Below are 27747 nucleotides of genomic sequence, written 5' to 3' on the forward strand. Positions count from 1 at the left end.
GAGGGCACCTGTGGAGGCCTCAGTTTATATGTGTATTACATACTCGGCAATTGGAGCTGGTGGCTAGTTCGCCAAAGAGATTTAGACGTTAAACAATCCTTGTTACGTCTCGTATTTCTCGACCCATTCGGCGCTTCGCACTGTTAGGAAAATTTCAACCAAGCAAAACTAAAATTCCAAAATTCCCACACACAATTTCAACCCAGGTGTGCCATATGAAAAGCTGCGCTTTATGTCGATGCCCACGTGCGCGTGGGATCCGCCAATTGTTTTGGGCTACTTCCGTCTTCACTGCTTTTTCATGGTCGTTTGTTTTGCTATGAACAACCCCGCCGTAGCCAACTCAACCTGTATTTTTCAGCGCTCCAGGTGGTGTCCAAGATGCATGGAGGCCTCCGCGCGCTCGCCGAGACGGAGAACATGAAGGCAAAGCAGATGCAGCAGGAGGAGCAGCCGTCGACGTCGGCAGCCGGACCGGCACAGGCGCCCAATCTCCCCGCAAAGAGCGATCAGCTGCAGGCCCCGCCGGTGAATGCGGGAAAAGCCAACCAAGGGAGCAATGAGAACGAGGAGGGAAAACCCGGCAACAAGGAACACTGCCCAAGCATTGCAAACATCTTCGAGGTGCGCGCTCGCAACGACTAACGTCCACGCCTGCCCCAGCGTTATACCCTTCTGCGTGGAGGGATATTTTAAAGATATGGCTCAAGTGGTTCACGTCGAGGATGTGTGGGCAATATTGAAATTCCATAGCTTTGTCGGCAATATTCAAGCAAACAACGGCCAATTATATCACCTTTTACTCTCTTCAAAATTACCACGCTGTATTATGTGCTCGATTTTATAACAGTTATTTGTCGTAAGTTTATCAAAACAATGTAAATCCAGGATCCAGGAATTATCCCGAGATGGAGGTAATGAACACCGAATACGGAATTTCGCTCAAAGCAATTAAAAACTCCGCAGTCATGGGCAAAGTGTGATCCCGAAATTCTTCGCAGGATTCTTTCCTTCTATTCGAAAAAAAGGTAGTTTATGGGTTGCATCTCAACTTTATACAGTTAGTTTTTTTTTTTGCTTTTTACTAGTACCAGAGTCCTTCAATGCTTTTCTGGTCACGAAACTCCGCCCGAAGGTTCATATAGGGACAAAATATCCCGCTAGTGGCGCCACCCGTCGGAGGGGGGCCACAAGCCGCCGCCAGTGCTGGGCGTGTATGCGCACTACTGCCGACGTTTCGACGCGATTATGTGCGTGCTGTGTTCTTCCTGTTACCTTTTTTTAAACGTCTCTGAACGCATCAATGCCGCCAGATAAATAAGTCGATACGGGATCCAGTGTCGATGATGAATGAGAGCTGTTTACTTAGGAACGCACGCGCAGTTTGCTTGGGAGTGCGGGCCTACCTTATAAACAGCAGCGCATTTAAAGTGTTCTCACATTGAGCGATAACGATTGCGTTAATAATTTCCTCATAGCCCAAATATATGCCTACTTATGATGCCTCGAAGCGGTACGTCCTAGCTCGCAAGTGTTGAAAGACGATGCTCATTTTCCATGCTCCCGATGCGAGCAGCTACTGCTAGATCTGCTCGACAACGTGTTTATATTTGCGCCTGGCCGAAGGGCGATTATGTTAAAGCGGTAGGTGAGCTTTCTATTCTGGTAGTGCCACATATAGGGGAAGGAAGGTGAACGGAATGAGACACGACTGGGTAGTACAGGAGCAATCACCATTGGTTTATTATATCCGGCTCGCCTCTCGCGCTCTGCTACCCAAGTATTCAAATGAAGTGAATGGTACAGCCAGAAGTTTTATTCCAGACGTTTCAACTGAGTTTACACCCAAATGCGCAGTTGTTTTGGACACACGTTTGTGAGCGCCGATCGCTTTGTTGACGCGAGGACATTCGATGGCGTGGTTATAGCAGCCGAGCGCTTTCGCGACCGCTCTAAACACGAGTTTTACGTGCCTAACATTTGATTGTTCCCTTTATACCACGCAATGTACGCAGGACACCCGCCACTTGACGTTTCCTTGTGTTTAGTGTTTAGAGCATTATTAATTACCAGCCGACAACCCATGATTTCCTCGGGAAGGGAAGTACAGCAGCCTAATCTGGAAGTTCCTTTTGATGCCAGTGCTGGCTGCTCGGCCGCCTTTGCCACTACCGAGGCACCACATGATACATTTTTTTTGGTGCTGGGGGGGGGGGGGGGAGGAAGGAGGGCGCGGTTATCATTTAGACTCTTTAGAGCATGCAATAAATCTTAAATTTGGTGCTAATGATACGCCGCTTAGACACTTCGCGCCACCTCTTCGCTGGTTGCCTCTGAATCGCTGGCCGGGAACGCGGTTTCGGCTTTGTCAGGTAGGCCGGGAGCCCATCAAAAATCGTTGGAACGGCATCCGTCCGAAGCCTCGGTCTCTCTCGCTGAGGCGACACGAACACCCCGTTCACGATGTGCTCGTCGGTTCTTGCAACGTCGCTAGCACCAAAATGCTTTTCGCGAACCCGAACGTTCTTGCTTTCGAAGTTGAAACCGCCAGCTTCCAATTATGAGACTCTGTATTAAGAGACTCTGCTAGTACATAGAAATGATTAAATGATGGTCTCCCCTTTTAGTGCGACTTTTTTTTTCTGCTCGTGTCAAATTACTAACTTCCGTTCTTGTCCCTCCACTGTTTTCTCCGAGTTTACGCTGATAATAGCCGTCTACATGATGGCATCAATAGTATCCGAAGGATGCGACAGCTTTAGTCACTGTCGGGATTTTTGATGCGCCCAGAGTTACATAATGATATGTAAAATATTGCAGTGTTTTGGCCACTGAAATCTACCCAATGTTCAACTCGTGAAGGGCTTGATGCTCAAACCAAAAGCAAGTGCTTGAGTACCTTTTGGCCCCAATTAATTCGGAAAATTACGTCGCCATTTTCTAAAATTGCGCATAGCGCTTCTGAGTTCCGGCTCAGCTTTTCTATTTTGCTTAGTTCACCACATTTTGCTGACAGTGTTTCTCGTGAACGTCTTGAAGCTGTCACTTTGTTGCCTAGCCGCATGCCATTGTTTATTACGTGGGGGCATACCTGAAACAGGTTTCAAGGAGGAGTTCAATGCTTTTAAAATGTAAGGCGCATTCCCTCTACGGTGTCATGTTTGTCGCCATAAATTTAAGACACATAGATCCCGATAAGATATGAATGATAGTCCTAGATAACACATTTGAAGCTTTTCAATTTTAAAGTTTATCCGTGTGTCTAGCCTGTCGTTTTCGGGGATGTTGTGAGATAAATGGTAAAGATACATGAAAGCCGCTTTATTAGACACGAATGCAAGGGAAAATACTCTATGCAATACAAATACTTCTAAACAGTATCAGAGACACTACCCACATTTTTCTTATTTTTTATAACTGCTTTTATTATAAAATCACTTTTATTGGTACCTATGTTTGAAGTATGCAGTTTGTGAGGTACAGAAGATAGGGGGTCTAAAAATTTAGACGAGTTCCACTCTACGGGAAAGCTGGAGGAAGTGCAGGAGAGTGATTCGCCATACGGGCTGCGGGACCGTTCTCCGCTCTTTGCTCCCACCCCTCACTTACTTCCACGTCTCTGCCAATTACTCCGCTCTTTTTGAAAGAACAGAGGTTTGTTGAAAGCAATCGCTTTCCCCGCCTTCCCAGTGATCACGCGCTTTGTTCCCAGGACAGCTTGCATCCTTTTCTTCATCTTTTGTTTGTTGTTCTGCCTCGAATCTCGCGCGTGCTGCAGCCTTTCTGCGCCATGTTGAACGTGTCGTTTTTTCTTCGGCGGCCACTTTTTTAAATACGATAGTCTTTCTTGGGCTACTTAAACCCAGAAATTTTGGTCTGTCTGTATGTCTGTCTCTCTGTCTGTCCGTCTGTCTGTCTGTCTGTGACTCGATTCAGCCACCCGGCCAAAGCAAAACAATGCCTGCGCAATAGTCTTATATAGTCACAGCTAAATCTACCCGTCTATGTCCGGTGTAATGTTCATACTTGTCAACATTGTTGAAGAAGAACAAGACATTACGCAAATATGAGACAACAAATCAATACAGAAGGGATATTTGCAGTGTTTCTTTATAAAAAATTGGCCGCGTATCTGCTCCTTTCGTTGCAAATGTCGTCAAAAGACGATAGTCTTTATCGGCTTTTGCGAAGTAAATGCCTCCCTTCGCTTTCCCGCTCAGCTCTCATGTTGTTCCTCTTGCGTCGCGCTCCTCCCAAGGTAAAGACGCCAAAGGTTTGCTTAAATCATTTTAAATTTCCCGCGTTCCAGTGCTCCAAAGCGGGTGTCTCGATGTGAACGCTGCCGTACGGCGAAGATGCGCGTTCATCGAGGCGCCCTACTCCAACGTTTATAGAACCACGTTTCCCTACTCCACGTGCGTTGCAAGCAGAACGTGGAACCTATCTAGTGGAACCTTGCGTAACTGTTGCCGGTTGATTTCTTATAATGGCGCCAGAAGCTATAGTGGCGCGTGTGACAGCAGGCGACGGCGGAGTGAATTCTTTTTCTGCAGTTGATGAAGTATTTAATTTCGCAAAAGTCAAGCATGTTTGATTTTTTTTTTATAAAGGAACACTGCAAATATCGCTTCTGTATTGATTTGTTGTCTCATATTTGCGTAATGTCTTGTTCTTCTTCAAGAATGTTGACAAGTATGAACATTACACCGGACATAGACGGGTAGATTTAGCTGTGACTATATAAGACTATTGCGCAGGCATTGTTTTGCTTTGGCCGGGTGGCTGAATCGAGTCACAGACAGACAGACGGACAGACAGACAGACATTCAGACATACAGACAGACCAAAATTTCTGGGTTTAAGTAGCCCAAGAAAGACTATCGTCTTTAAAATTCAAACATGCTTGACTTTTGCGAAAATAAATACTTCATCAATTGAAGAAAAAAAAAATTCCCTCCACCGTCGCCTGCTGTCGCCCGCGCCACTATTGCTCCTGGCGCCATTTTAAGAAATCAACCGGCAACAGTTACGCAAGGTTCCACTAGATAGTTTCCACGTTCTGCTTGCAACGCACGTGGAGTAGGGAAACGCGGTTCTATAAACGTTGGAGTAGGGTGCCTCGATTAACGCGTGTCTTCGCCGTACGGCAGCGTTCGCATCGAGACACCGGGTTTGTTGCAGTGGAACGCGGGAAATTTAAAATGATTTAAGCAAACCTTTGGCGTCTTTACCTTGGGAGTAGCGCGACGCAAGAGGAAAGACATGAGAGATGAGCGGGAAAGCGAAGGGAGGCATTTACTTCGCAAAAGCCGATAAAGGCTATCGTCTTTTGATGGCATTTGCAACGAAATGAGCAGATACGCGGCCATTTTGTTTTTACCTCGAATGTACCTGCAGCATCCTTTGCGCTAAATAACGGGACATGTATGCCAAGGGCCGGCGGTTCCAGGAGTTTTCATTAGTTCTGCCTATACAAACCTCTTGTTCAGGTAATATCTCAACTTTTGGCAGGAAGGCTGCCGCGAGGTACAAGCGGGTATCTTTTCGAAGGGTCTGCTTGGGTGCGTGACGCAGCGGGACTGTGGTGGCTGGATAGCGTGACCAGCTACGAATACAAGCCGGGCCACTAAAGTGCTCTGCACTTGAAACTGGAAGTTGCACGTGCCTGCGAGCGTGACCTGGGAATCCGGTGCGAGGGAAGAGCGGAAGTCATGGAGCGTTATCGGGGGACCGCGTGCCAGAAAAGGGAAACAGCAGGGAAAGGAGGGTAGACCACTGTCGTCAGGGAAAGGTACCCGTTGGTGGGAACAGGAGGCTTCTCGCGAAGACTAGCGAACGGAACGAGCTTTGGATGGGGCTTTCGAGGGCCTGGTATGCCCAAAGTACGATGCCCAAAATTAAGAAAAACAACTACTCAGAGATGTCCTTCTGAATCGGGTACAGTATGGCGCTTATTAGATTTGTTACTTTCTTGTAGATTTCGCTTGGGGGAACGTTAAGCAAAAAAACATGGACTTTAATTAAAATACCTTGCCCCTTGAATGACACGAGCATTATCTCTGGCCTTTGCACGAAAGCCGCGAGCGAGGTTTCTGTACAGCATTGTGACTTGTTTGGTTTTGTTTTTCAGGGTCGCGAAACCGCTGACAGCAAGGACCTGTTCTCTCTCCTTCTGAACAGATTCATATTTTACACATTCCGGAGTTCAGTAAGTACTCCGTGCCTTTCATTTCTACTGTTCGGAGGGCACCGACGGAACACGAAACCGTAATTTCAGCGTGGTGTGCGGCAACGATGTAGCATATTATCAATGAATGGCGTAGGCGATAAATTATTTTGTTATAGAATAATGATGAACACCAGGGACAAGTGTTTAAAGGAATTGTACCAGCGTGCTATAGCTGGTGGTGAGAGAGCCTTAAGGTGAACACGTGATGTGTGAGGGGCGTTCGCATGAGGCGGGGAAGGGCAGGGAGCCTCGATTTCCGAAAGTAGGCTTCACAGAGCTTGCACGTGGATAAGGAAATCGCCACAGAGCTTGCATGCTCTGCCATGAACAGCGTTTGCACACAGGCTTTGTACATGATGTAAGCAGATGATTACACCGTGGGCATGGCAATGTTCATGACACAGTGAGTTCTTGACTGTGTAAAGGAGTGTATGGCGGCTGAAGCGAGGTAGGCGCTGCGGGAAGACGTTCAACAGGTACTTTACTAAAAGTGCTTACTTAGTATCCAAATAGTTTTTGAAGGTGTCGCAGTAGCTGGTTAGCGTGCAGTGCGATTTCCAATATCCTCGATTGAAGCCGTTGCTGTAGTCACGAGACTAAAGCGCTCGCATCCCCTTGATAAGCTATCTCGTTCGACTGTCAGTAGGACTGGCTGTGGACTTCGAAGGATTATTAACCTCTGCGACTAAGGGTTCGAGCGCTCACACTAGCCTGTGCGCTTGTGAGCAGCTCCTGTCCTTTTTCGGAAGTCGCGAAGTGGTGATGATGATAGGAAAATAAAAAGTTGCCACAATAACAAAGGCTGCATTACCGGCGGAATTAAAATGTGTTGGGTTGCGGACCGCTATCGGAGAGACCTTAGAGACGAATCTCTCTGCCCCATCGTGCGCTTAGTGCATGCGTTCTAGTGTCCACTTGGTTGCTCTATAGAGCAGAATCCTAATTTCGCAATTGCACTTTGCCTTGATGCTGGTGCGCCGACAGGGTCGCTTTAAGTTAAAATGCGCTTCCTTGTGTTAAATTCAACAAGACTGCAGAAAGATGGCTCGAAAGGTAAGGTACTTGTATTCCCACAATTAATAGCAAGACAACCCAAAGACTGAATCATTTCAAGTGGTAATCGTTGCATTGTGTAAGAAAACCCGTTTTCATCGACCCGCTATGCCGCTCAATAAAGAACCACTAGGAGGCGCCACCACGTATCTTTGGCCTTTTGCACCAGCTAAAATAAGTTCGTTAAATTATCGCTACGTTCACGCTACGCTTATGCGCAGAATGATGTCTGCTACATAAGCAGTTACGTAACTGCGCACAACCCCTTGCCCTTCTTTTTGCTTTCTGCTTAACAGGTGTACATGTCGTACCGCCAGTTTGTCAACATCTCATTCATCGTCCTTTTTGCCAACGTATTCAACTCCGTGGGCGTGGAACACCAGTACACCGACATGAATGTTGCCTTCGTCTTTCTCTACATGACTTGCATCTCCGCCTTCTCGCTCATGAATGCTACCCTGAAAAGTAAGAGCACGTCCTCTGTGCGTAACTACAAGTGGCTATTGAGCTCGAGCTACCATTACAAGATCATCATAATATAAAAAGAAACACTCGGTAGATTGCCCGTACGTCCACGCCAGCTGTTTCTGCAGCCCTCCGAGGAAAGGTTTACCTCGCCAACTGGGTTTTCCCATTTAATGTGCAGTTTCATCAAGGATATGTTAATTGTCAATGGGTCCACGCAAACAGATTCTGCAGCCTTCCGAGGGAAATGTTATCTCGCCAACTGCATTTTACCAATTTTAGGTGCAGTTTCATCAAGGATCTGTTAATTGTCAAAAAGTCCAAGCTAATAAATTCTGCAGCGTTCTGAGGAAAATTTTACCTCGCCAATGCGTTTTGAGAATATAATGTGCAGTTTCATCATAGGCTCTGTAAACAGTCTTGAGGTTTCATTTCTAGTGGCAGTGGGTAATGATGAGGCCGACTTCATTCCCGTTCCGCTGCTTTGTTTTTCATATGTGATAGCTTGGGGCCACTAAAGGCGAATTTATTTTTACTTTCCTTTCGGGAAATAGCGGTATATATTGCGCAAGTCAGGTTGACAAAGAAGTCTTAAAAGATCCCCCGGCTCAACACCAAGGAATAAATGCCCATGCACTTCACCCGAGGGATAGTTTTCGTTATGTCGGTATGGCCGGCATGATAATAAATACGCTTCGAGATTGCTCCCTGAGTATTTTTAGAAAACAGCATGTTTAATTACATTGAGGAAGTTTTAGTGTGGCATGAAGACCACACACAGCCTTGTTTAAAGTGATTTTTTAGTACCTCAGTCAGCACTGTTTCCGCCACGAAAGACGTTTTACAACAAAAAAAAACGCAAGAATTATTAAATAACTTTAAAGTTTCGCGATACCGTGGCACAGCATGGGCAGTGGTGACGGAATGGAAACCCACACTAAAAGCATAATCAATGTGCTAACTGCACGCTAGCATTTAAGAGACATGATCAAACGAAGCTGTGGGCCGCGCTACCATTGCCCAGACAAATTTCTCAGCGGTAGCCAATCACACAAACGAAATTATGTGACGTCATAGAGGAATCTCACAAAAGTAGCCGTAGAGGTGGCGCGGCATCTTTCGTTTTCTTTATCATCTGTTTATTTTCCTTAAAGTTTGCTATGAAATATTATTTTAAGGGGACAGAGCAGTCATTTTAATAAACTTAACTTTGAATTCGTATTCATGGCCCCTTTAATAGGATACAATACGCACACTTGAGGCCGTTGTAAATCATCGGGGCACGATCGCCCCCAACAGACTATTTGATGTCCACTCCGAAACGAAAGCCTCTCCGAAGACATACAAGCGCTCCTGTCCTGCGTTGTCCGAATCAATTTGCCACCGATTTTATTCTGCCATCCCTGCGCCTATTTTTCTACATCTGCCTACTTCTCAGGCCGTTGCTAGGGTGCCTTTCTTTACGCGGATGGTCCACGTGTTGTAGGTCTTACACTTTCAATGCTCGGCCCAAGTCATTTTAGGGTAAGTGACGCTGTAAAATGGTTTACACCCTTAATCATTATCACTGTCTATAACTAACACACTTGCGCCTTAGCAGAAAGTCACAGGAAAAAACTCTTCCAGGGTGTTTTTTGTTTATAACACCCTTGCAATCTAGAAAAAACACAAGAATACACACTTTGAGAGGCTGTTTTATTGTGAATTACAGCTTTGCAAAGGGCGTTTGTTGGTTTTCATTAAGTGTAAGAGTGTAAATTAGAGACGGAAAGGGTGTAAACCATTTTACAAGGCATTTGTCCACGCCTCCGTGTAACTGTTCTTAACTATGATGCCTTTTCTGGCTAGTGCACAACCAGATACTGAATCATTTTATATTTAAGCGAACATGGTACGATTAACATAGATAGCCTCGTTTACTTAACGTTTCGTGGTAGGGGGAGTAGGAAAAAAACAGCGATTGTATGTTTTAGTTCTAGGATGAGTGAAATCTCAGCACCTTACGTGAACGAAATTATAGAAAGCAGTCATTTAATTTAACGGTCAGCAGTACACTAGTCATTACATGCGAGGTGCACCAGATACTTCAATCATTCCCGTGCCGTGTTCGCGTCCTCTGGACCCGCCGGAGCACGACCACGCATGCTCTAGCCGATTCGGCCGCTCAGCCGCAGCAAGTGGTGTACCCACTCCCATTTCTTCAGCTCTGACTGGAAGACACCCTACTCGTCAAGAAAGATATTCTTCGGCGCTCCACGAGTGCTCTTCTCCCTCCGCGTGGGTCTGACCTTCACGACGACTTAACCCGCCGTGAAGAAGTCGTGCTTCGAAAAATCCGCCTGGGCGTCGCACTGATGCCTGCTGTGAGAGCAACGTGGACTTCTGGTCTTCCAGATCCCTCACCGACCTGCCCCTACTGCCCTGCCCTATTGCTGAGACGACATTGGAACACATAGGGACGTATCCGGTGCTTCAATCAACCCGAGCTACCCGAGTACATGGGGCCCACAGGACATCGCCCAGGCCGACCTCCCGGTATTCATCGGTGGACGCACGGCCACCATTACAAGAAACTGTTCGAATTCGTGTCCGAAACTGGACTCTATAGTTTCCTCTAGTGCGCCCGCATCCCACAGTGTGTCTTTCTTTTTCTTTTTTTGCTTTCCTTTTGTGTCGTACCCCTGTCCTGTTTTGTCTAAGTTTTTTCTGTTACCTATGCCCTGTGGCAAAATGGTGTAATAAAAAAGAAATTGATGGTCGGCTGCTGTGTCAGTCATCGGGTACTTACGCGCACTGAACGCTTGTTCAGTGGTTTGTTACGATAAGTTGCGTTTTCGTTCCTGAAAATAGGCTCGCAGTACGTGAAGATGTAAAATAGCAAAGGTTGATCGTATGTTGTGACTGTTGGGTACGGGAAAATGAATTTTATTGTTTTTCCTAGCGGAATTAGTAAATATATATAAAGAATCTACGGAAACGGCTTCTAGCCAAACAGTGATGCTTCCAGAACTGAAGGAAATAAAAAGCTGTAATAAATGACAAGTTTGAAATGGAGCATTTGCAATATCTGGCACCGAGTGTGTTAAAATATAAAAATATCTGCTGAAAAGAGTACTGGATAAACGAAGAGGATGAAAGAAACTGGAACAAATTAAAAAAAAAAGTCTTAACCATAGGCTGAGCTACGGTTAATATAAAATCCACCAAAAGGAAAAGTGAAACCAACGAAAACGCTGCTCTCCAATAACCGTGTTGCCAAAACGCTGGCAAGAGCGTCATCCAGAAAGAAAAGCCATCCGAAAATTAGTGCCCCCAAATCTTCCAAAACGCAAATGTGAAGTAACAGACGCTACGAAATGTTTATGAGAGACTTTTTGAACCTAGGAAACCAGCATGGATGACCATCATGCCTTATGGTTTCTAGGGTGTGTAATGCGCGCCAATTACTTGACGGGAGAACGAGCTCGTGTGCAACAGTGTCTTGTTACACCAGTTAAAAAAGAATAGTCAGAATGGTGACTTTTTTTTTTTTTTCGTAGCACCCTTGCTCATACAGCACGTGATCCAAGAGCAACGCTACTCCCTCTACGGAAAGAAAACCTACTTCTTGGCCCGGGTGGCCTGTGACGTCATGTACGAGGTGAGCTTATTTCCACATTTTTTGTTTGACCGGACTCCAAAATGCCTGCTTTGATAAACCGTTCCCGATTATGGTCCAGCGGGCACTCGGGAAACTGCACTTGAGCCCAAGCCAGCACACATAAGGAACCCGCCCTTTTGGTACAGCGTCAGAGTGCAACGAAAGTCGACTCAAGATATATCAGCTGTGCATACGCAAATGCAAAAAGCCTCGTAATAGAAATCATTCAATTAGTTCTCTCTCTAAATGGCTGATGCAGTGTATAGGGACTCGGTAAGACTCTACCATGTAGCTCTGTGCGTTTGTCTATGACCAGTGTGTAAGCAAGCACGTCGGGAATTCACGTCGGCTAGTCGGCAATTCACGTCTTTGCGCAAAAGTGAAAACTTTAAAACTACCCTAACGCGAATCATGATTCTATTTATGGAAAGATTCGCATAGCACAAAACGCTTCACGCACTGCGTATTTGTCACAGAATGACGTCCAACCGACCTCTTTTATTTCCGTTTTGATTATAGATCAGTTTACAAGAAAGGAACAGTTGATATAGTGCGGTGTTCTCTGTGCGTCATGTGTTCTTATTAAAATGGAATTGTAAACTTAAAATTGTTCTTGCATTCTATGCAAGCCAAACCACTAAGTTTCAAAACTGAAGAACAATGTCATGCGAACTTCACAACTTTAATTACAAAGGGCAGTAAAGTTTTCATGTATACGATACACTTTTAAAGGATACGTCGAAATCTGAGTGCAGTAGGGTTGTGGCAGAAATAATTCAAGAGGTACCGTTAAACATGGTGGTAAAGCTACGTTAAGACAGTTGAATAGTCTGCTAATACGACTGCTCAAACTTACAATAGGAAGGACTCGGTATGTGCGTATTGGTTAATCTTCACACAGTATACGTAGAGCAGAAACGACGAAGGGGGGATGGGGGCAAGCCCCAACTTTAATCAACAAGGGTAGCATCCTGGGCGTGTTCGTACTCCGTAACTAAATAAAATATTTGCGCAAAAAACGCCAAAAGTCCAAAAGGGCAAAAAAAGTTATAAATGCGCCTTGTGTGGCCATATTCACTTCGTCCGTGTCTCCCCTTTTTTTGCGCAATTATTTTATTGATTTACCAACAAATTGACTTATTTCAGATCTGGAGCATATACATTAACATGCGTACTACTCGAAGACGAAACGACGGAAATGAAAGGAAACGACGAAACCATAACGAAAAAAAGAAATTTTCGTGCGCTGTTGACCCCCAAAATAATTCTCCTGGTGAGATAAAACCGCGGACGGTGTACTACACTTGCTACCTCCGCCGTTTCCACAACTTATCTGGTCAGGCTGGAGTGGGTGATAAGGAATTGTTTCCTCAAGCAGACGACAGCGGCGGTTTCCAGAAGCACACGCGAACCATTGATTTAATTTGCTCTGGTGTTTAACGCGCCGACGCTACAGAGGCGATGAGGCGCACCGGATTAATTATGACCACGTGGGACACGCCGTAGCAGATGTCTCCAGAACAATTTAGATAACTTTAAGGTCTTTAACGCGCACCGAAATCTCGGCAAACTAGCATTTTGGTTTTCTGCTTCCATCCGGAAAACGGCCGCCGCGGCCGGGAATTGAGCCCTCGTCCTTGGGATCAGTAGCTCAACGCCTTCCCCACTGAGCAACCGTGGTGCGTTTTCCAGCGGGATTTATGGCGGCGCCAACAGTGGGTGACCTAGCCAAAACGGGGGCAAATGATGAACACCAGTCTCTCAGAAATCAATGAAGGCATAGGTTATAAGCAGAAATTAACTAAACTAAAGCCCGCTATATAGCGTCTAATCACATACGTTTTCAAATCACTTTCAATATTCCCACGGTTCTGTCTCCGCTGCAAGCTCGGTTTGGCAAACGACAGATGGCACCGATCGATCAAGTTGAAAATCATCCTAAAAATCGGTACCGATATCATTCCAGAAAACTGTCACGTAAGAATGCTCGGCGGGGCTCTAGAGACATGCGGTAGGTCCAAACTCACAATCGCAAAAACAGAAGATCTTTAACTAATTGCCCATAATCAAAACGTCCAACCACGAGAAGAGCAGAAAAAAGAGAAAGGAAACGATAAGACTTATGCAACCGCTCATCATGACCAGAATATTGCAGAGCCTGCCGTAACACAAATTCAAACTTACCCGCACCAAAAAAGTGAAAGATACACTATCATTAGGGCAGCATAAAAGCCAGTTCATAATCTATCAATGTTGACCTGTGAAACGAACCAGCAAGGGTGGACGATATGGCAATAGAATGGACATGCATTGATGGGTCTAGAAGAAGGTAAGGGCCCTTAAAGGGGTCCTGAAATGCCTTCCGCCGATGCATGGATGTACATGTAACCAAATAAAGCAATGTATTAGCAATCTCCTCCTGCAAGAATTTTGTTAAAGCGATGAGTATTAGCTGAGAAATCGTAAATCAAAAACCGCGAATTATCGTCGCGCCGTATTTCCTCCTCCTTTCAACTGTTTCTTCACTGTTGGCCTCCCCTCCCATGATGCTCCGCTCCTCAGAGGTGACGTACTTCCGCTATTGCGCTCCCACAGACTGCCGTCTGCTACGGGCCAGCTCTTTCGGCTTTTTCATCTCTGTAGACACCATGGACACAGGCTGGAAAAGCGAACGAATGACCTGGCCGCATGTGTGCGGCCTGGCCTTGCCCTTTCGCGGTGTACGTAGCTGCAGGGCTGCAGTTGGTATCGGCGGCGAACTCGCAGCCGCGTGGGGAGAATCGTGCGCTCGTTCCCTTTGGTGCACCGCGCACTGTTTATCCAAAAAGCGCGGTCTCAGATGTGGCCCCGCTGGTGCCGGGTGTTATTTTGCGGTGGTTGTAATTCCTACTACCGGCGGCATGTGAAAAAAGACATTTTCAACCGACACAGAACCCGTGCACAAAACGCGCCGGATCGGATCGCTTTATAGGCGGCGATGAACGTGAAGGCGAAGAGCAAACCAACGCTGCACTCGATCAGCGAGAACCCGTGTTCTGACAAGCTGCACCCATGTGTTGCATTCAACACTGACGGGAAAGCGTTTGTTTGCACTTGTTTGGATAGTCGTAAAATGTCCAAACACTCCGGCACTCCGCTAGCAGATCAGCCGGCGAGACATTTCGGAAAACATTTGACAGATGGCGCCGTATGCATTAGTGTGTCGCTACGCAAAACTGATGAGACGCTCTACTAAAACTCCCATCGCGGTGTCACGTAGCGGGACGCAAAAATTTAGCGTTTAGCGTATGCAAAGGCCACAAACGCTGTACTAAAACTCTATTAGCAGCAAAATAGCGTGCGTATGTGAAACCGCTTGCGTTTACAAAGCTGCACGCCGAGCGCGTACGTTTCAAACCTAGTGACATCGTTTAAATACACTGGCAAGCACAGTGTAACGTAGTCAGATATCAACCGTATGCTCAGGCGACAAGCAAGAGCTTGTTTTATGTGGGGCGGAGATTGCGCATAAAGGCCCGTTCGCACTTGCGACGAAAGCGAGTGAGAGCGGCAGGAATTCCGTCGCTTTGTCGCGCGACGATCGTTTTTGTCCAATGGTCGGGACAAATTTTGGTTGCGCGACAGAATTCCCGTCGCTTTCGCTCACTTTCGTCGCAAGCGGGAATGGAAAGTTCTGCCGCTGCCGTCTGCTACGCAGCTCGGAGGTAACCGCGCGATCTGCTCGGGCCGATGAACGCGCACCGCACACTCCTAGAGTTCCTGTATATAGCTCCTGTATACAGGAACTCTACACACTCCCGCACGGCAGCGCCCCAAGCGGCAGACGGCCGCGTACATCGCTCCCGGCGCCCGCCTGGAGCCGGCCCTCGGCACACTAGCCAGTATATTTCAGGCACTATAATGGAGGAAAGATTTTTTGCTTCCGATGAACCTAGTTCTTTGCCCCTGTGTTTTTAAATACGTGAAGTGGTTAGCACGTCGTCCTCACGCAGCTCTGTATCGTCGTAGCATCGCTGATTGTCCGAACGAAGCTTGCAGCTAAGCCAATGCAGCGACCGAAGCTGTGTGTGTGTGTGTGCATCGCCTCCTGTGTGTTGTGGACGCGTTCGTTTCGCGATGAAATGCGACATTGTACTTCTGCGGGTGGATAGTGCTTCCCATGGTCTGTATTATCTTTCTCGAACGACGTACCACTCAACCTCGCATGGGGTATGTGCAGTGTGCCTGGCTAAAAGCCTTCTCGCTTGCGCGCCAGAGTTGTGACTTGCTGCTCGTCCCCGCAAACCGGGTGTGAGGTGAGTGCCGAATTTAAGACGGGCAGGAGGAGGCAACTCATCGTCTGTCAATCGCGGTTCAGACTTGCAACGCATGTTGTGACGTTGCGTTCGTTCGAAACGCATCTCTGGATTGTTTTGAAGTTGAATAAAATGTACGCGTCAAACCCGGGCATTCGGCTCAGGGCGTTCTCTGCGATTGCACCAAAGAAGTGCCACGGGACTTTCTTTATGGTACGTACTCACGTAAGATAAAATCCACGTCGTGTTATGGCCGTGTTGCATTCAATACAAACGGTTAAGCGTTTGTTTACACTTGTTTCGTTTGTCGTAAAATGTCAAAGCACTCCGGCACTCCGCTGGCAGATCAGCCGGCGAGCCGACGCTGAGCAGACGACTCATCTCTTTGCCGGAAGTGCGTGAAAAAGCCGCCCAATAGCAGGATGTCTAGCTCATGACGAACATCTGGGAATCGATGATGTAGACATGTGAAGATGGCGGCGTCCAAAAACACGAAGGAAAGGGTGAGAAAAAAGCGACAAACTTTGCAACAAAAGTGTGAGCTTTCCGCTGCGCGTAAAAGAGTAATACTTGGCACAGGTGACGTTGGCGACCCAATCTAGCGATTGCGCTAGTTCATTTAGTGTGCTCAAAATGCCTTTCAGGGCCCCTTTAATTAAAGGGACACTGAAGTGAATTTGTCAAGCTCCCGTTTTTGCTTGCACTGCGTAGACTGGCTCAAATTAGCACACTTTTCATCGTTTATCCGGTTGACAAATCGGTAAATATTTTACAAAGCGCGAAAGAAGAAAAACTACCATGCGCGGTTGGCGGCGGCCGCACCAACTAAGGCTGTGACGTTGGGAGGAGGGGGCACCGTGATTGGACGATGCCCAAGGTTAGCAATCAAACAAGTTTCGGTTTCGGTTTCAGTTCTGTAAAACAGAACCAATGGCGTTGTTGGATGGGCATTCTCAATATCTCAGTAATCATTGTACCGCTCTTCTGCCATGTTGTCGGCTGTAAAATGCATAAGATAAGCCTCCAAGGACGGCTTGGAATCGTAGCATTCACTAGCCGAGGCCTACGCAGTGCATGAACGCGCTCCGCGTCCCCGCAGACGCTCAAATGCCATGCGCTTTTCCCTATATTTGGAGCTTGCCTCACTCATGCCTGTATTGTAAAAAGCGTGTTCGCACCAGGCCAAGGGTCTGTTGATTCTGGCCTGTGCCCACTGCCCGCAAGCAGTCGGTCCTTATGGCAACAGCACGCCAACGAGAACTCGCTAGCGCGCCAGTGCCAGCCTGCGTGAGTTCTGTGGACTAGTTCGTGGAGCAATGAACGTTGCGGCCCAAAAAAAGGGGGACTCAGCATAGAAAACATCGGCGGAAAACGAAAAAGTTAACTTACAAAAAAAAGCACGTACCCGCGGGTATTCGAACTAGTGACTTGCAAAACACTTACGCAGACATACCTAGCGCTCTAAACCACTCGACCACGGGCGAGTGGTTTAGATCCAAAATGGATCCAACCCTACACAAGATGAAGCGATATGGGGGATCAAGTTCATTCTGGGAAACTTCGAATATCATAAAACCACAGTAGACATTGACTCCGAGATTGACTTTGATAGACAATGTCTATCTATTGATAGATAGACATTGACTCCAAGGCACGAGTTGTCGTAGTCGACTACTATGGTAATCTTTGTGACTGCATGACCCACCAATATAAAGGAACAACGTATAAGTTGGAGCCATCCTCTTGGGAGTCCCAAGAGCGGAGGTGTCAAATAGAAGCGTAACGTCATTAAAGACTCAAGGGACACAGTTTTCTGGGGGCAGAATACCTAACCGCTTCAGTCAGACATTCCCATCCATAAAGCGGAAGGTTAACGTCACTTGGACAACGGGATCCAATGGTCTGGAAGAGAACGACTCAATATGCAAGTGACACGCGAACTAAAATACCGTGCTCCTTGTGACTATGGCTACATACTGCCATCCTCGAAAAACTTTAAGAACGAATCCTCATACTATACCTAGAAACACAATCTTTCCCCTCGCTACAACGAGGTCTCAATGTTGAAGAATCACGAACACTGTGGACGAAAAACCAATACACGTATATGAAAATCTTCCTCATACTATACCTAGAAACACAATCTTTCCCCTTGCAACAACGAGGTCTTAATGTTGAAGAATCACGAACTCTGTGGACGAAAAACCAACACGAGTATTTGAAAATCTATGTGCATTGAGGTTTTCGGTGGGAACATGAGACATTAACTTAAAACTCTGTTAAAATAGGGACAAAATCCACCCTCTTGCACGCAATCCATCCATTTCCAAAGCTATGTTCACGTTGAAGGTGGAAGCGCTCGCAAAACAGGAACGAAAGTAAAAAAAAAGATAGACGACACGGCACTATGTTTTTTTTCTACTTTCATCCCTGTTTTGTGAGCGCTTCCACCTTCAAGATGAACAGCTACCAACTAGCCCAATTGTCCGTTCTACTGCAGTCCAAAGGTATGGCCAGGGCGAACTCTAACATAACGTATTCCACTTCTTCGAGATATGGGAGGCAGCTTTGACCTGCTCGTTACAACAGGATCAGCGCGAGCTGATTGAGAGGGCAAGGGAAGAAGCTTCTGGATCTGATGCCGTACCCTATTTTCCTAAACCGCAACTATTTCTTCCTGAACAAAGATCTCTCTCTCTCTCTCTCTCTCTCTCTCTCTCTCTCTCTCTCTCTCTCTCTCTCTCTCTCTCTCTCTCTCTCTCTCTCTCTCTGAGTCTCTACCTCTCTCTCTCCCCTTAAAAAAAGCAAAATTGTTCTGCCCGTCCTAGACATCACAGAAAAAAACATTTTGATGCATCAACACTGACGCCTCCTCGCTTAAACTGACAAGAAGCACGCTTCCGCAACCTTTCACGCTCACATTTTAACCCACAGAAGCACACAGAGCATTTGTCTCTCCTGCGACACGGCGATTAAAAACCCTCGCTGCTAGTTTTTCTGTTTTTAGCACCTTTCGTGCTCGGGAAGCATAGATCGGATATGCAGCAACTGCGTACGAACACGCTGTGTGGGAGTCGAAGTATCGCTGTCGCGCCTTATATCTGAGGATGTAAACGTAGATGTCCCTGCAACGTTTTTTTACTTGGGTTGCTTTTATCAAGATCAGTTTGCACGCCCAAAGTTTCCGCCGTTTGAACATCGGAAGATCGTTTTTATTTATTTTCAGGATGAACTGGTAAATACCGTCGTTATCCCGACGTCAAACAAAATAGATCACAAAACGCCACCTTTGCGTCAGGTTGGAGCGCGAACACAGCAGCGGCTCGCTCAGAAAAGTTTTTATAGAGTGTCCCGCTTACACACACAGAGAGAGAGAGAGAGAGAGAGAGAGAGAGAGAGAGAGAGAGGGGGTACTTTATTTGAGCCCAAACTGGTAGAAGGAAGGGGGTGACAGGGAGGAAGTCACCTAGCCTTCCCCGTTAGATGGCGGCCATGAGGCCATGGGCCTAGTGGCATCTTCCGCCAGCTGGACGAGTAGTCGTTGTAAGTAGGGGTGAGAGCTGAACAAGGCGGCCTCCCATTGCTCTTGAGTCCTGATGTTTAATGCTCTATTAGGTGAACGAGGTTTCTGTGGGCATGCCCATATGTTGTGTTGTAGGGTGGCTTTGGCTGCACACCACTTGCATCTGCCGGAATACGTGTCTGGGTAATATCGGTTGTACTTAATGCTGCGAAATTTAGCGAAACTGTGGCAAGGGCGTCTAAATTGCATAACAATACATTTTATGTAATTTGAACGGATGGTGTTTTGGCTCGCACAAATAGCGGGAAGACCGCTCAAGAATTGTCAATTCTATTTGGCGCAGCTGATGTTCTCGGTGTCATCGGGCATCTTCAGCTACTACCTCACGCACCAGCCCAAAGAAGAGAGCCGCATCTTTTTCTTCCTCTGCTTCGGCCTCGAGGTGTCCATGCTGGGTCAGGCCCTCGGCACGCTCATTGGGAGCGTGTTTCAGTACCAGGTACGCGCCATCTGCCTCAGTGAGACTTGGAGTATACTCCTGATGTGTCAACTCTGCGCGTGCAAAGGCAAGAGCTTGCGCCCTGAAATGCAAAACGCTTGAGTTAGAGCTAATAGGCTTAAGGTATCGTTTTAGAACACCTTCGGCAGCTTCGTAAACCGCGCTACCACGAAGAACTAATGTTTTTTCCGCGGGGATTATACTAATAATTTTATAACTGTAGCAGAAGTATTTTTATGATTTCTAACTCGTTTGCCATCCCTAAATGTCTACTTCAATCGCAAAAATGAGGGCGACAGTTCTGACAGTTCCCGCTGAGTGACAAGTTGTTTTTAATCGCCGCAAAAAATAACATTTTTCTCCGACAGTTTTCAGTGGTTGGGCAGCAAGGACTTGTGATATATATTATAAAATATTTTCCGCTATAGCGGCTTTTATAAGTGTTGCCTTGATATTCCTGCTTTCACAGATCCTAAGGACTTTGCCTGAACCCAATACAACTCAGAACGTGTTATGGGAAAAGTGTCAGGTTAGGCACGCATGATAAAGCTGTCTGCGTGCCTGGATGATTACAACTCCCCTGGCCTCGCTATGTTCAAGCGGGAGTCGCGAAATGAACGCTGTCCTAATAGGTAAAAGCAACAAACTACTTAGGTCTAAAATTCTAGCTCGGAACAAGTGCCGCAGCATTACTAATTTAGAAATGCCCGTGGAGTAAAGGCGAACTCAAAGGAGCACACAATGTGTTACAGTTGAGCTTATCACTTATCGGAAGAGATTCACTGGCCCTCTACACACTTCGCTACAGTCCATCTCGTCGTCTACTTCTCTTAGGCCCGGGGCATATGAAATCAGTGGTTAAACGTCCTTTTTAAGTCACGCGAAGAAATAGGCTTTGAGTAAATTCCGTTATTGTGTCTAGTTTGTTGTGGTTGAAAACGTTTGTTAAGAACAGAGGGGAGGGAGTTGAGTTACAAAGTGCAGCAATGGGTGGCCATCCTATTCCGGTAGGCCGCGGGCTGTGGCTGCAGTCTTCGCCCGGAGAATCAGGGCTTCCTGTTCTTCCTGTCCTGCAGCGCAGCGCGCGCTCCCAATGCTCATGAGAGGGAGAGAGAGAGAGGGGTAGGGAGGGGGGATTGGACGAACATGTCTAAACTACGTGGCTGGTGGTGTTCGGAGAGTTGCAGTATGGACAGTTAAAGGGGTAGAGGGTGGGGGAGACATAGTGGAGGCGAGGGTGATTGTGGTACGTCTCTTTGTATAGCCGGCGCCATATGCCGACGTTGGTGGTTGCGAAGTAGGGGTGTGGGGGGATAGAGTCGTCGGGAGTTGCGGTAGTGGGCTAAGATGTCGGAGTAGGTTAGGGGTAGAGGGTGGAGAGTTAGGTCATCACGGGAATGCCGTTGGTCTCTTCTGGGAATGCCCGGTAAGTGAGCACGTGGGTGGTGGCGTGTGCAACCTCGTTCCCAGTAAGAGATGTATGGCCAGGAATCTACACTATTCGCCCCGAGCGCGAACACAGTCGGCCCCTGGCGGCGGCGGGACGAACTGCTCCTAGTGTGGATGGCGCTCTCGCGTCGTCTGCTTTTTCACGTTGCGTGCGGCGCAAGACGTGTGCTGCACACGACAAAACAACCAATATGTGTGCTCGTTTGGCAGAAGCAATGACATAGTTACCAATGCGTGTAACTATTGCGTTTCCTGTAGAAACGCAATAATCAGCGGCCGTTGCGGATTAATGCGTTGGTTTAATTCCATGAAACATCTTCGCTGTGGTCACCGCTTGAGTGTGAAACGTGTTATAAACATTGCTTCCACACATTGCATTTTTTTTATTGTTGAGTGCAGTCGTCTGCCGTTCCGGGAACGTCGAAGGGTGCTTTATGGAGGTAACGTGGTGATTATTTAAAGGATAAAAGTTTAGTACGCGAAACGGGTAAGAAGCGACAAGACCTGTGCATACGCGTGCAAATTCCACATAATTGTAAAATTGTACTGTGTCCTTATAGAAAGAAGAAACAAACAAAAACATTTACACTGCACACGACCCATGCGCTACCGCCCATACATTACCGGACACGTATTTTACACCCGCAAGCGCCTGTGTGATCGTGTCCTTCCCGCACCTTTTCTAAAATAAATACCATTTTGGACGGTCGTTGGTTATATTCAGGAGGAGGAATAAACATTTATTCAACTGTATCGAGTTGCTAATTTTACGTAATATTTAAAATACGTTTCTATGGATGCGCAAGAGTATTTAGGGAGGATTTTTTGGTAAAATTAAGCAGCTGTGAGTTTGCGTCAGTTATGTGGCATTTCGTGTGTCATTTTCACATATATCATTTTCAAATCCGACATGAATCACCTTGTCCAGAAACGTGTCTCACTCAGCATAACCAAATGCCTAATTTGGTCACGCCTTAACATCTTAAGGTGGACCTAAGTTTAAAGAAAGAGGAGAAAATGCGTAATATCTAATGTACGTTGTTGCCCACATGTGTGTGGGGTGTGTGCCATGACTCGCTAGTTTTTTTTTTAATTTTTTCCCACAATGCTTGCTTTGAATAAATTTTGAAAAAGGCGTCCCACAATTCCTGGACAATCTCGGATCAAAGGGGGGTTAATCAGTTTTAAAAATACGTGTACTGCTTTTTCACCGCTACAGAACACGACGCCTAGTGTAGTTTCGATTGTAAGTAATACTGATAACCATAGTTTGGCTTTTCGCGCGCGTTACATGCGTTCTCTTCTCGCTGCTCTTGCAACTTTGGCCGGAACCTCCCCTCCCCCCTTCCCAAAAAAAAAAACGAAATGCACAGAATTTAATTTTTAACCAATCCTCAAGAATTAAATGCCAAGACAAAGGCGATATTCAGTTTACAAAACAAAGTAGTTACCGGGAACCCGCGGTTGCGCTGATTTGCAACGAGAAATAAAAAGGGAATGTTTTAGTACACCTGCAACAGCGCAACTTCATTTATTGCAATCTTTAGGGTTCGTAAGCGACCTTATACGCAAGTATGCAAACACATCTCGCAGTTGCAGGCACCTGTTAGATTTTAAAGGAACGGAGATGGTCAACAGAGCAGCCGTAACAGAAAAAAGTGGGCTCACTGTGAGGTCGCAGAAGCTTGGTTTGCGCACTGTAAACCTGTTTGTCACTTTGCGAAAACCTAGCTAAACATGAGATGTTGATTGTACTGCGTGCGTTGACAATTCAATTCGCAAGTTCACTGGCTAATTGAATTGGTAGAGCTGGTCGACGTGGCAGGATGTTGGAGCCGATGCCAGTGATGCGTCCCGTGGCGTAGCGGCGGCGAGCGGATTGGGAGTCGGTCAGTACTGTGATGTCCGATGACGGTGCGTTGGTAATGGCCAAAGAGATTTCAGCCTCCTCGGCAGTATCAATGGATGTCTTCGGTACTGTGGCAGAAGCTCTGAAGCCGTTGGGTGAGAGTGTTGCTCCTACGGCATGGGCCGGGTACGGTACACGGCGGCGTCAGTGTAGTACGTTTTGTTATTGGCGCCGTATTAAGTGCGAATGCACTTTATAAGCGACCCCAAACCATCCACCGCCGGCGGCGGCGGCGGCGGCGTCCGCAATGCTCCTCTATATTTAAAAAAGAAACAGCATCCGGCGCCAGGTTTCGATCCGAGGACTTTGCGGCCGCAGCGCGACGCTCTACCGACTAAGCCACGGACGCCACGCTGATATCAGTGTGAGTAACGCGCCTTATATCTTTAACGCATTCAAACTACGTCGTCAGCGGCGTGCGTTGGCGACTCAGCGGCGTTATAGCGGCTTGATAACTGCGTGGTGTACACGTGATACTACAAACCCGATGGAAGAGATGGAAGAGAAGGCGGCGAGGCGGTGGGCTGCGGTGGCCGAGCGCAAGCGCCGCAAGCGGGCCGACAACCGTGCATTCGCACTTTCACATTCTCCCCCTCGGGGAAATGCGGGGGAATTTTTTTTTGAGGAGTAGCTTGCTGGTGAGGGCAATGCTGGCGGCGACCTACGTTGTAGACGATGTGTATGTGTTTAGGTATTGGAAGGACATGCTCGGGCTGATGTAGAGAGGCTGCAGACGGTTTCGGGGATTGGAGCCGTGTGGTGACCCAGACGTTTAAGGAGGTATCGTCCTGTAGCGGTGATTTGAAGTCGTTGAAGCTGGCTGATAGTGTGGGCTTCAATAAGGTCCGACAGGGTATTGTGAAGCCCAAGCTGGAGGAGGCGATCTGTGGGTGTGTAGGCTGGCAGGCCTAACGCTGACTTCTACGCTTTGATTATGAGGATGTCCATCTTCGCTGCTTCTTGTGGTTTCAACGCCAGATAGGGTGCTCCGTAAGTGATGCGACTTCTGATCATGGCTTGGAGTATGCGACATGTGTCTGCCTCTGAGGCCGTGGTGGCGAGAGTATACCCACTGTATTAGGTGTGCGAGTTGAGCCACCGTTTTATGCAGACGTGGGAAGAATGCTGCCCCCGATCCATCGTGGTGGTATTGCACTCTGAGGATGCGTAGTGTGGGTACTGCGGGAACTAAATGACCATCGACAGATATTTCAGGGTCTGGTGTTGGTTGCAGCGGGCGGCCCCGTGTTCTACTTCGGAGTATTAGCAGTCGACTTGGCTGGTGCGCATGAAGTTCACATGAGCGGAGATAGGAGGTGACGTGTCAGCGGCGTGCTGCCGATTGTCTTGTTGGAGGCCCGATGATCCTTTGTTGGTCCAAATTGTTATCGTCTGCGTAGAGTGCGTGGGAGATATCGGGGATGTTTGACACCAGTGGCGGCAGTCCGGCCATAGCAATATTAAATAGCAAAGGGGAGATGACTGACGCTTGTGGTGTGCCTTTGTCAGGTGTGCTGAAGCGATCGGATCGATGGGAACCAATGCGTATCGTGGCCGTAGCCCCATTTTACCTCTTTCGACATCTCTCCTCGCCCTTTTATGTATGACTTCTGTGCTCTTATATAGTACTTGGTTCATTAGACAGTTTACCTTCTGGCTAAGCGCCACAGGCGTGGAAAAAAATTGTACAGCAAGTAGCAACAAGTACACAATTAGTGTGGATCCGGAAGGAAAAAAATGAAAAAACGCAGTCCTTGGAGGGGTTATGCAGCTGATGTGTTGGTTTATTAAACATTTATAGCGGTTGGAGGAGGCACTCACTTCACATGTTACCTGTATAGAAATTGTGCATCAATTTAAAGGGGCTCTTATAGGTGGTATTCGTTGAAAGGTTTAGCTGTCAATTTCTTCGCTTGGAAACACTGGAAACGGCCACAGACATGGCTGATGCACCACGGACATGGCGTGGCTTGGGTCACTGCGCTCGCACGCTGAAGAAAAAAAAACGCCGGCGTGCGTCGTCTGCTCCGTTTCAACCCGATTCTCGATGTTGGTATCAACAGAGATGTTATTAATTGCACTCACATTGGACTCGAGGCAATACTTTGCGTTCATTGAGAATTGACGTAGATTTCCACGTGTGACATAGCCTCTATGACGCAGCTGGCGCTGAAGACTATGGCGCCGCTATTGGCGGGTTTAATTTTCATCAAAAGCTGCAGCCAATTAGCGTTTCCAGCTCTGAGAAGCCGCCGGTAGCTTCGCAGGCTTGGGAGACGGCTATGCGAGCCATTCTCCCACACCGAGTGTCGAACGTCCATCGTTAACATTCCTCACAGGAGCTTATCTGAGTTTGTTTATATAGCCCGTCATTTACAGGGTATCAATAACTGAAAGGGACGGAGTGTCTTCTGGAGGCGGAAACTCTACATGGGCGACCACGGCAACCTTCTGCCTTCGCGGTGGGCAAGGAGCCCACACGAATAAATCGGCACACACCGCACAAGCTATAACTTGTATAGCGGGACTATTGCTAAGCCTTTCTGCGCGACCCGCCAAATGCCGCGCAGCTTGCAACAAATGCAAGAGGGCCGGTAGTCGTTGGTTGAAATATTGAATTGTTGGGGTGAGCGAGGATGTTGTCTTTGGTGCCTTATATGAAGTTAAAACGCTCCAATTTCGTATTCCCCGCTTTTCTGACGTAGACGTAAAGGGAAACTGTGTATTCCAGATTTCGGCGCCCATGGAAGATCTGCAGATGGTCAAAATTAATCCTGAGCCCTCCTGAGCGTCGGCGCGTAAACCTCGCAATCAATCAATCAATCAATCAATCAATCAATCAATCAATCAATCAATCAATCAATCAATCAATCAATCAATCAATCAATCAATCAATCAATCAATCAATCAATCAATCGTTTCCTCTACTTAAGAGCTGACGTTCCGACGCTAGCACGGCCGACTCGAAAAGTGATTTACGCAACCAGTAGTTGGTGGAGGGTGCGCGTTGGCTGCTAAAAAAGCGCAACCTACCGCCGAGCGGAGATAATGGCCGATGCTGGTATTTAGGAGCGCAAGGGTTCCGACAAGTGTCTCTAGGTTGTCTTGCTCCAAGCTTATCAGCTCGTAGCATCTGCAGTGTTTTGAGGCACGAGGAAAGAGCGAAAGCTACAGGCCTCGTTGCCTTCGCAAGGCTGTTTAGGACCCTTTAAAGCATTCCTAGAGCATGTTAGCATTAGTCAGACCATGATACCATCCTATCCTTGAAGAACTAAGTACGGAAACCTAGGTCTAAAATTCACGCGGAAAATTAACCGTACCTTATTATGGTACCCGTTTGCCGACATTTGCGAGGCTTCCACTGGAAACGTAACAAAGATGGCGCGGACAATTTTGTCATCACATAATTCCTGTGGAAGCTGTAGCACTTATATTACAGTCCTTTCCCTGCTCGTGCTTCACACTCAGTGCACCTTGACAGACTCTAGTGTACCAAAATCACCAATCGTTGTTTTTTCTATTTTGCAGATGGGCTGCATGGTGGCGCTGACGGTGTTCGCATACTCGGTGGTGTTCAGCGGCTACTTCTTCTCCGGGAAGTCCCTGGCGTACCACGTGATGTGGATGCCGTTCACGTCGTACCTGCGCTACGCCTTCAACGGCGCCCTCACTGCCCTGTACGGCTGGAAGCGCGGCAACTTGACGTGCTCAACGGACGCTAACCACACCTGCCCATACGTCTCATCCACCGAGGTGTTGGCCGCCTACTACGTTAGGGAGAGCGAGTTCTACTGCGACCTCGCAGCGCTGTTCGGCGCCGTTCTGGTCGTCTGGCTGGTGGCCTGTAGGCTACTGTACTTCAGGATCAAGTGGCGCTTCTGAGAGAACTGACATTGGTTGTGCCGGCTGGACAAGTTCGTTGCTCGAACACTTTTGCGACCTGGTTCTTTGTACCTAAACCTCCGGTTTTCTCAAGAACTAGAGTCATGCGATATAATAACATTGTATTGCTTTTCGTCCAGTGGGTATACTTTGTTGGAAGCAAATTTATGTTTGGGAGTACAACCGGGAAGAACATTTCAGAAAATATTTTTTCTAACCAATTTGGAAGAAAATTTATTTTTTGGCAGTCCAATCGGGAAAAAACATATTAGAAAATATTTTTCGAAACCAATCCGCAAAAATTTTAGCCTTTGTCCTTTTGTTCACTGCTTAACAAGGTGACCTTGGCTCGTGTATTTCTTTCATCAGGCCGTTTTTGTTCACCAAGGGACAATTTTGTTCCCAAGATGACATAGGCACTACATATTGCTTTTCTTTTTTTCAAATAAAAGGAACCTGGGCGAAGGGATATAAAAGTGTCACCCTCTATGCCGGGGTTAATCCTGACAAAAACGAACCCCTATTGACTGTGCGCAGAGCGGGTATTCCTTGCACTGTCATACTTTGAGGCAACCTAATGCGGTCGTCTCACACATTTTTCCTGTATCGTTTTCACCGCCACGTGGCTGAGCAGTGCAAACGCACTTCACATCGCTCCGTTAAATGTCTCTTTTTGGAAATTTCTTCCCGAGCTATTCGGATACAGACGTCACCGGTCTGGACAGTCACCTCACGTGAATTAGCGCAGTGAGTGTTCCGACCTGTCCAGCGATTTTCACATTTGAGAGAAGTGATTTTCTGTC

The 27747-nt window shown here is 47.2% G+C and overlaps 1 protein-coding gene across 1 annotated transcript in view; it reads left to right on the forward strand.

Moving 5' to 3' along the window:
- The window catches only part of LOC144180236 (ATP-binding cassette subfamily G member 4-like), an 81079-nt gene extending 53770 nt beyond the window's left edge, over window positions 1-27309 (forward strand). The window contains exons 9-14 of the mRNA XM_077708614.1: window positions 362-624; window positions 6131-6208; window positions 7579-7747; window positions 11287-11387; window positions 19549-19704; window positions 26591-27309. Of these exons, the coding sequence (XP_077564740.1) occupies window positions 362-624; window positions 6131-6208; window positions 7579-7747; window positions 11287-11387; window positions 19549-19704; window positions 26591-26944 (1121 nt within the window). The 3' untranslated portion in view covers window positions 26945-27309. The remainder of the gene's footprint in view (window positions 1-361; window positions 625-6130; window positions 6209-7578; window positions 7748-11286; window positions 11388-19548; window positions 19705-26590) is intronic.
- Window positions 27310-27747: the final 438 nt, after the last annotated feature.

The sequence above is a fragment of the Haemaphysalis longicornis genome, unplaced genomic scaffold, assembly GCF_048455015.1.
Source record: "Haemaphysalis longicornis isolate Haplotype H1 unplaced genomic scaffold, Haemaphysalis longicornis Haplotype H1 scaffold_4, whole genome shotgun sequence".
NCBI lineage: Eukaryota > Metazoa > Arthropoda > Arachnida > Ixodida > Ixodidae > Haemaphysalis > Haemaphysalis longicornis.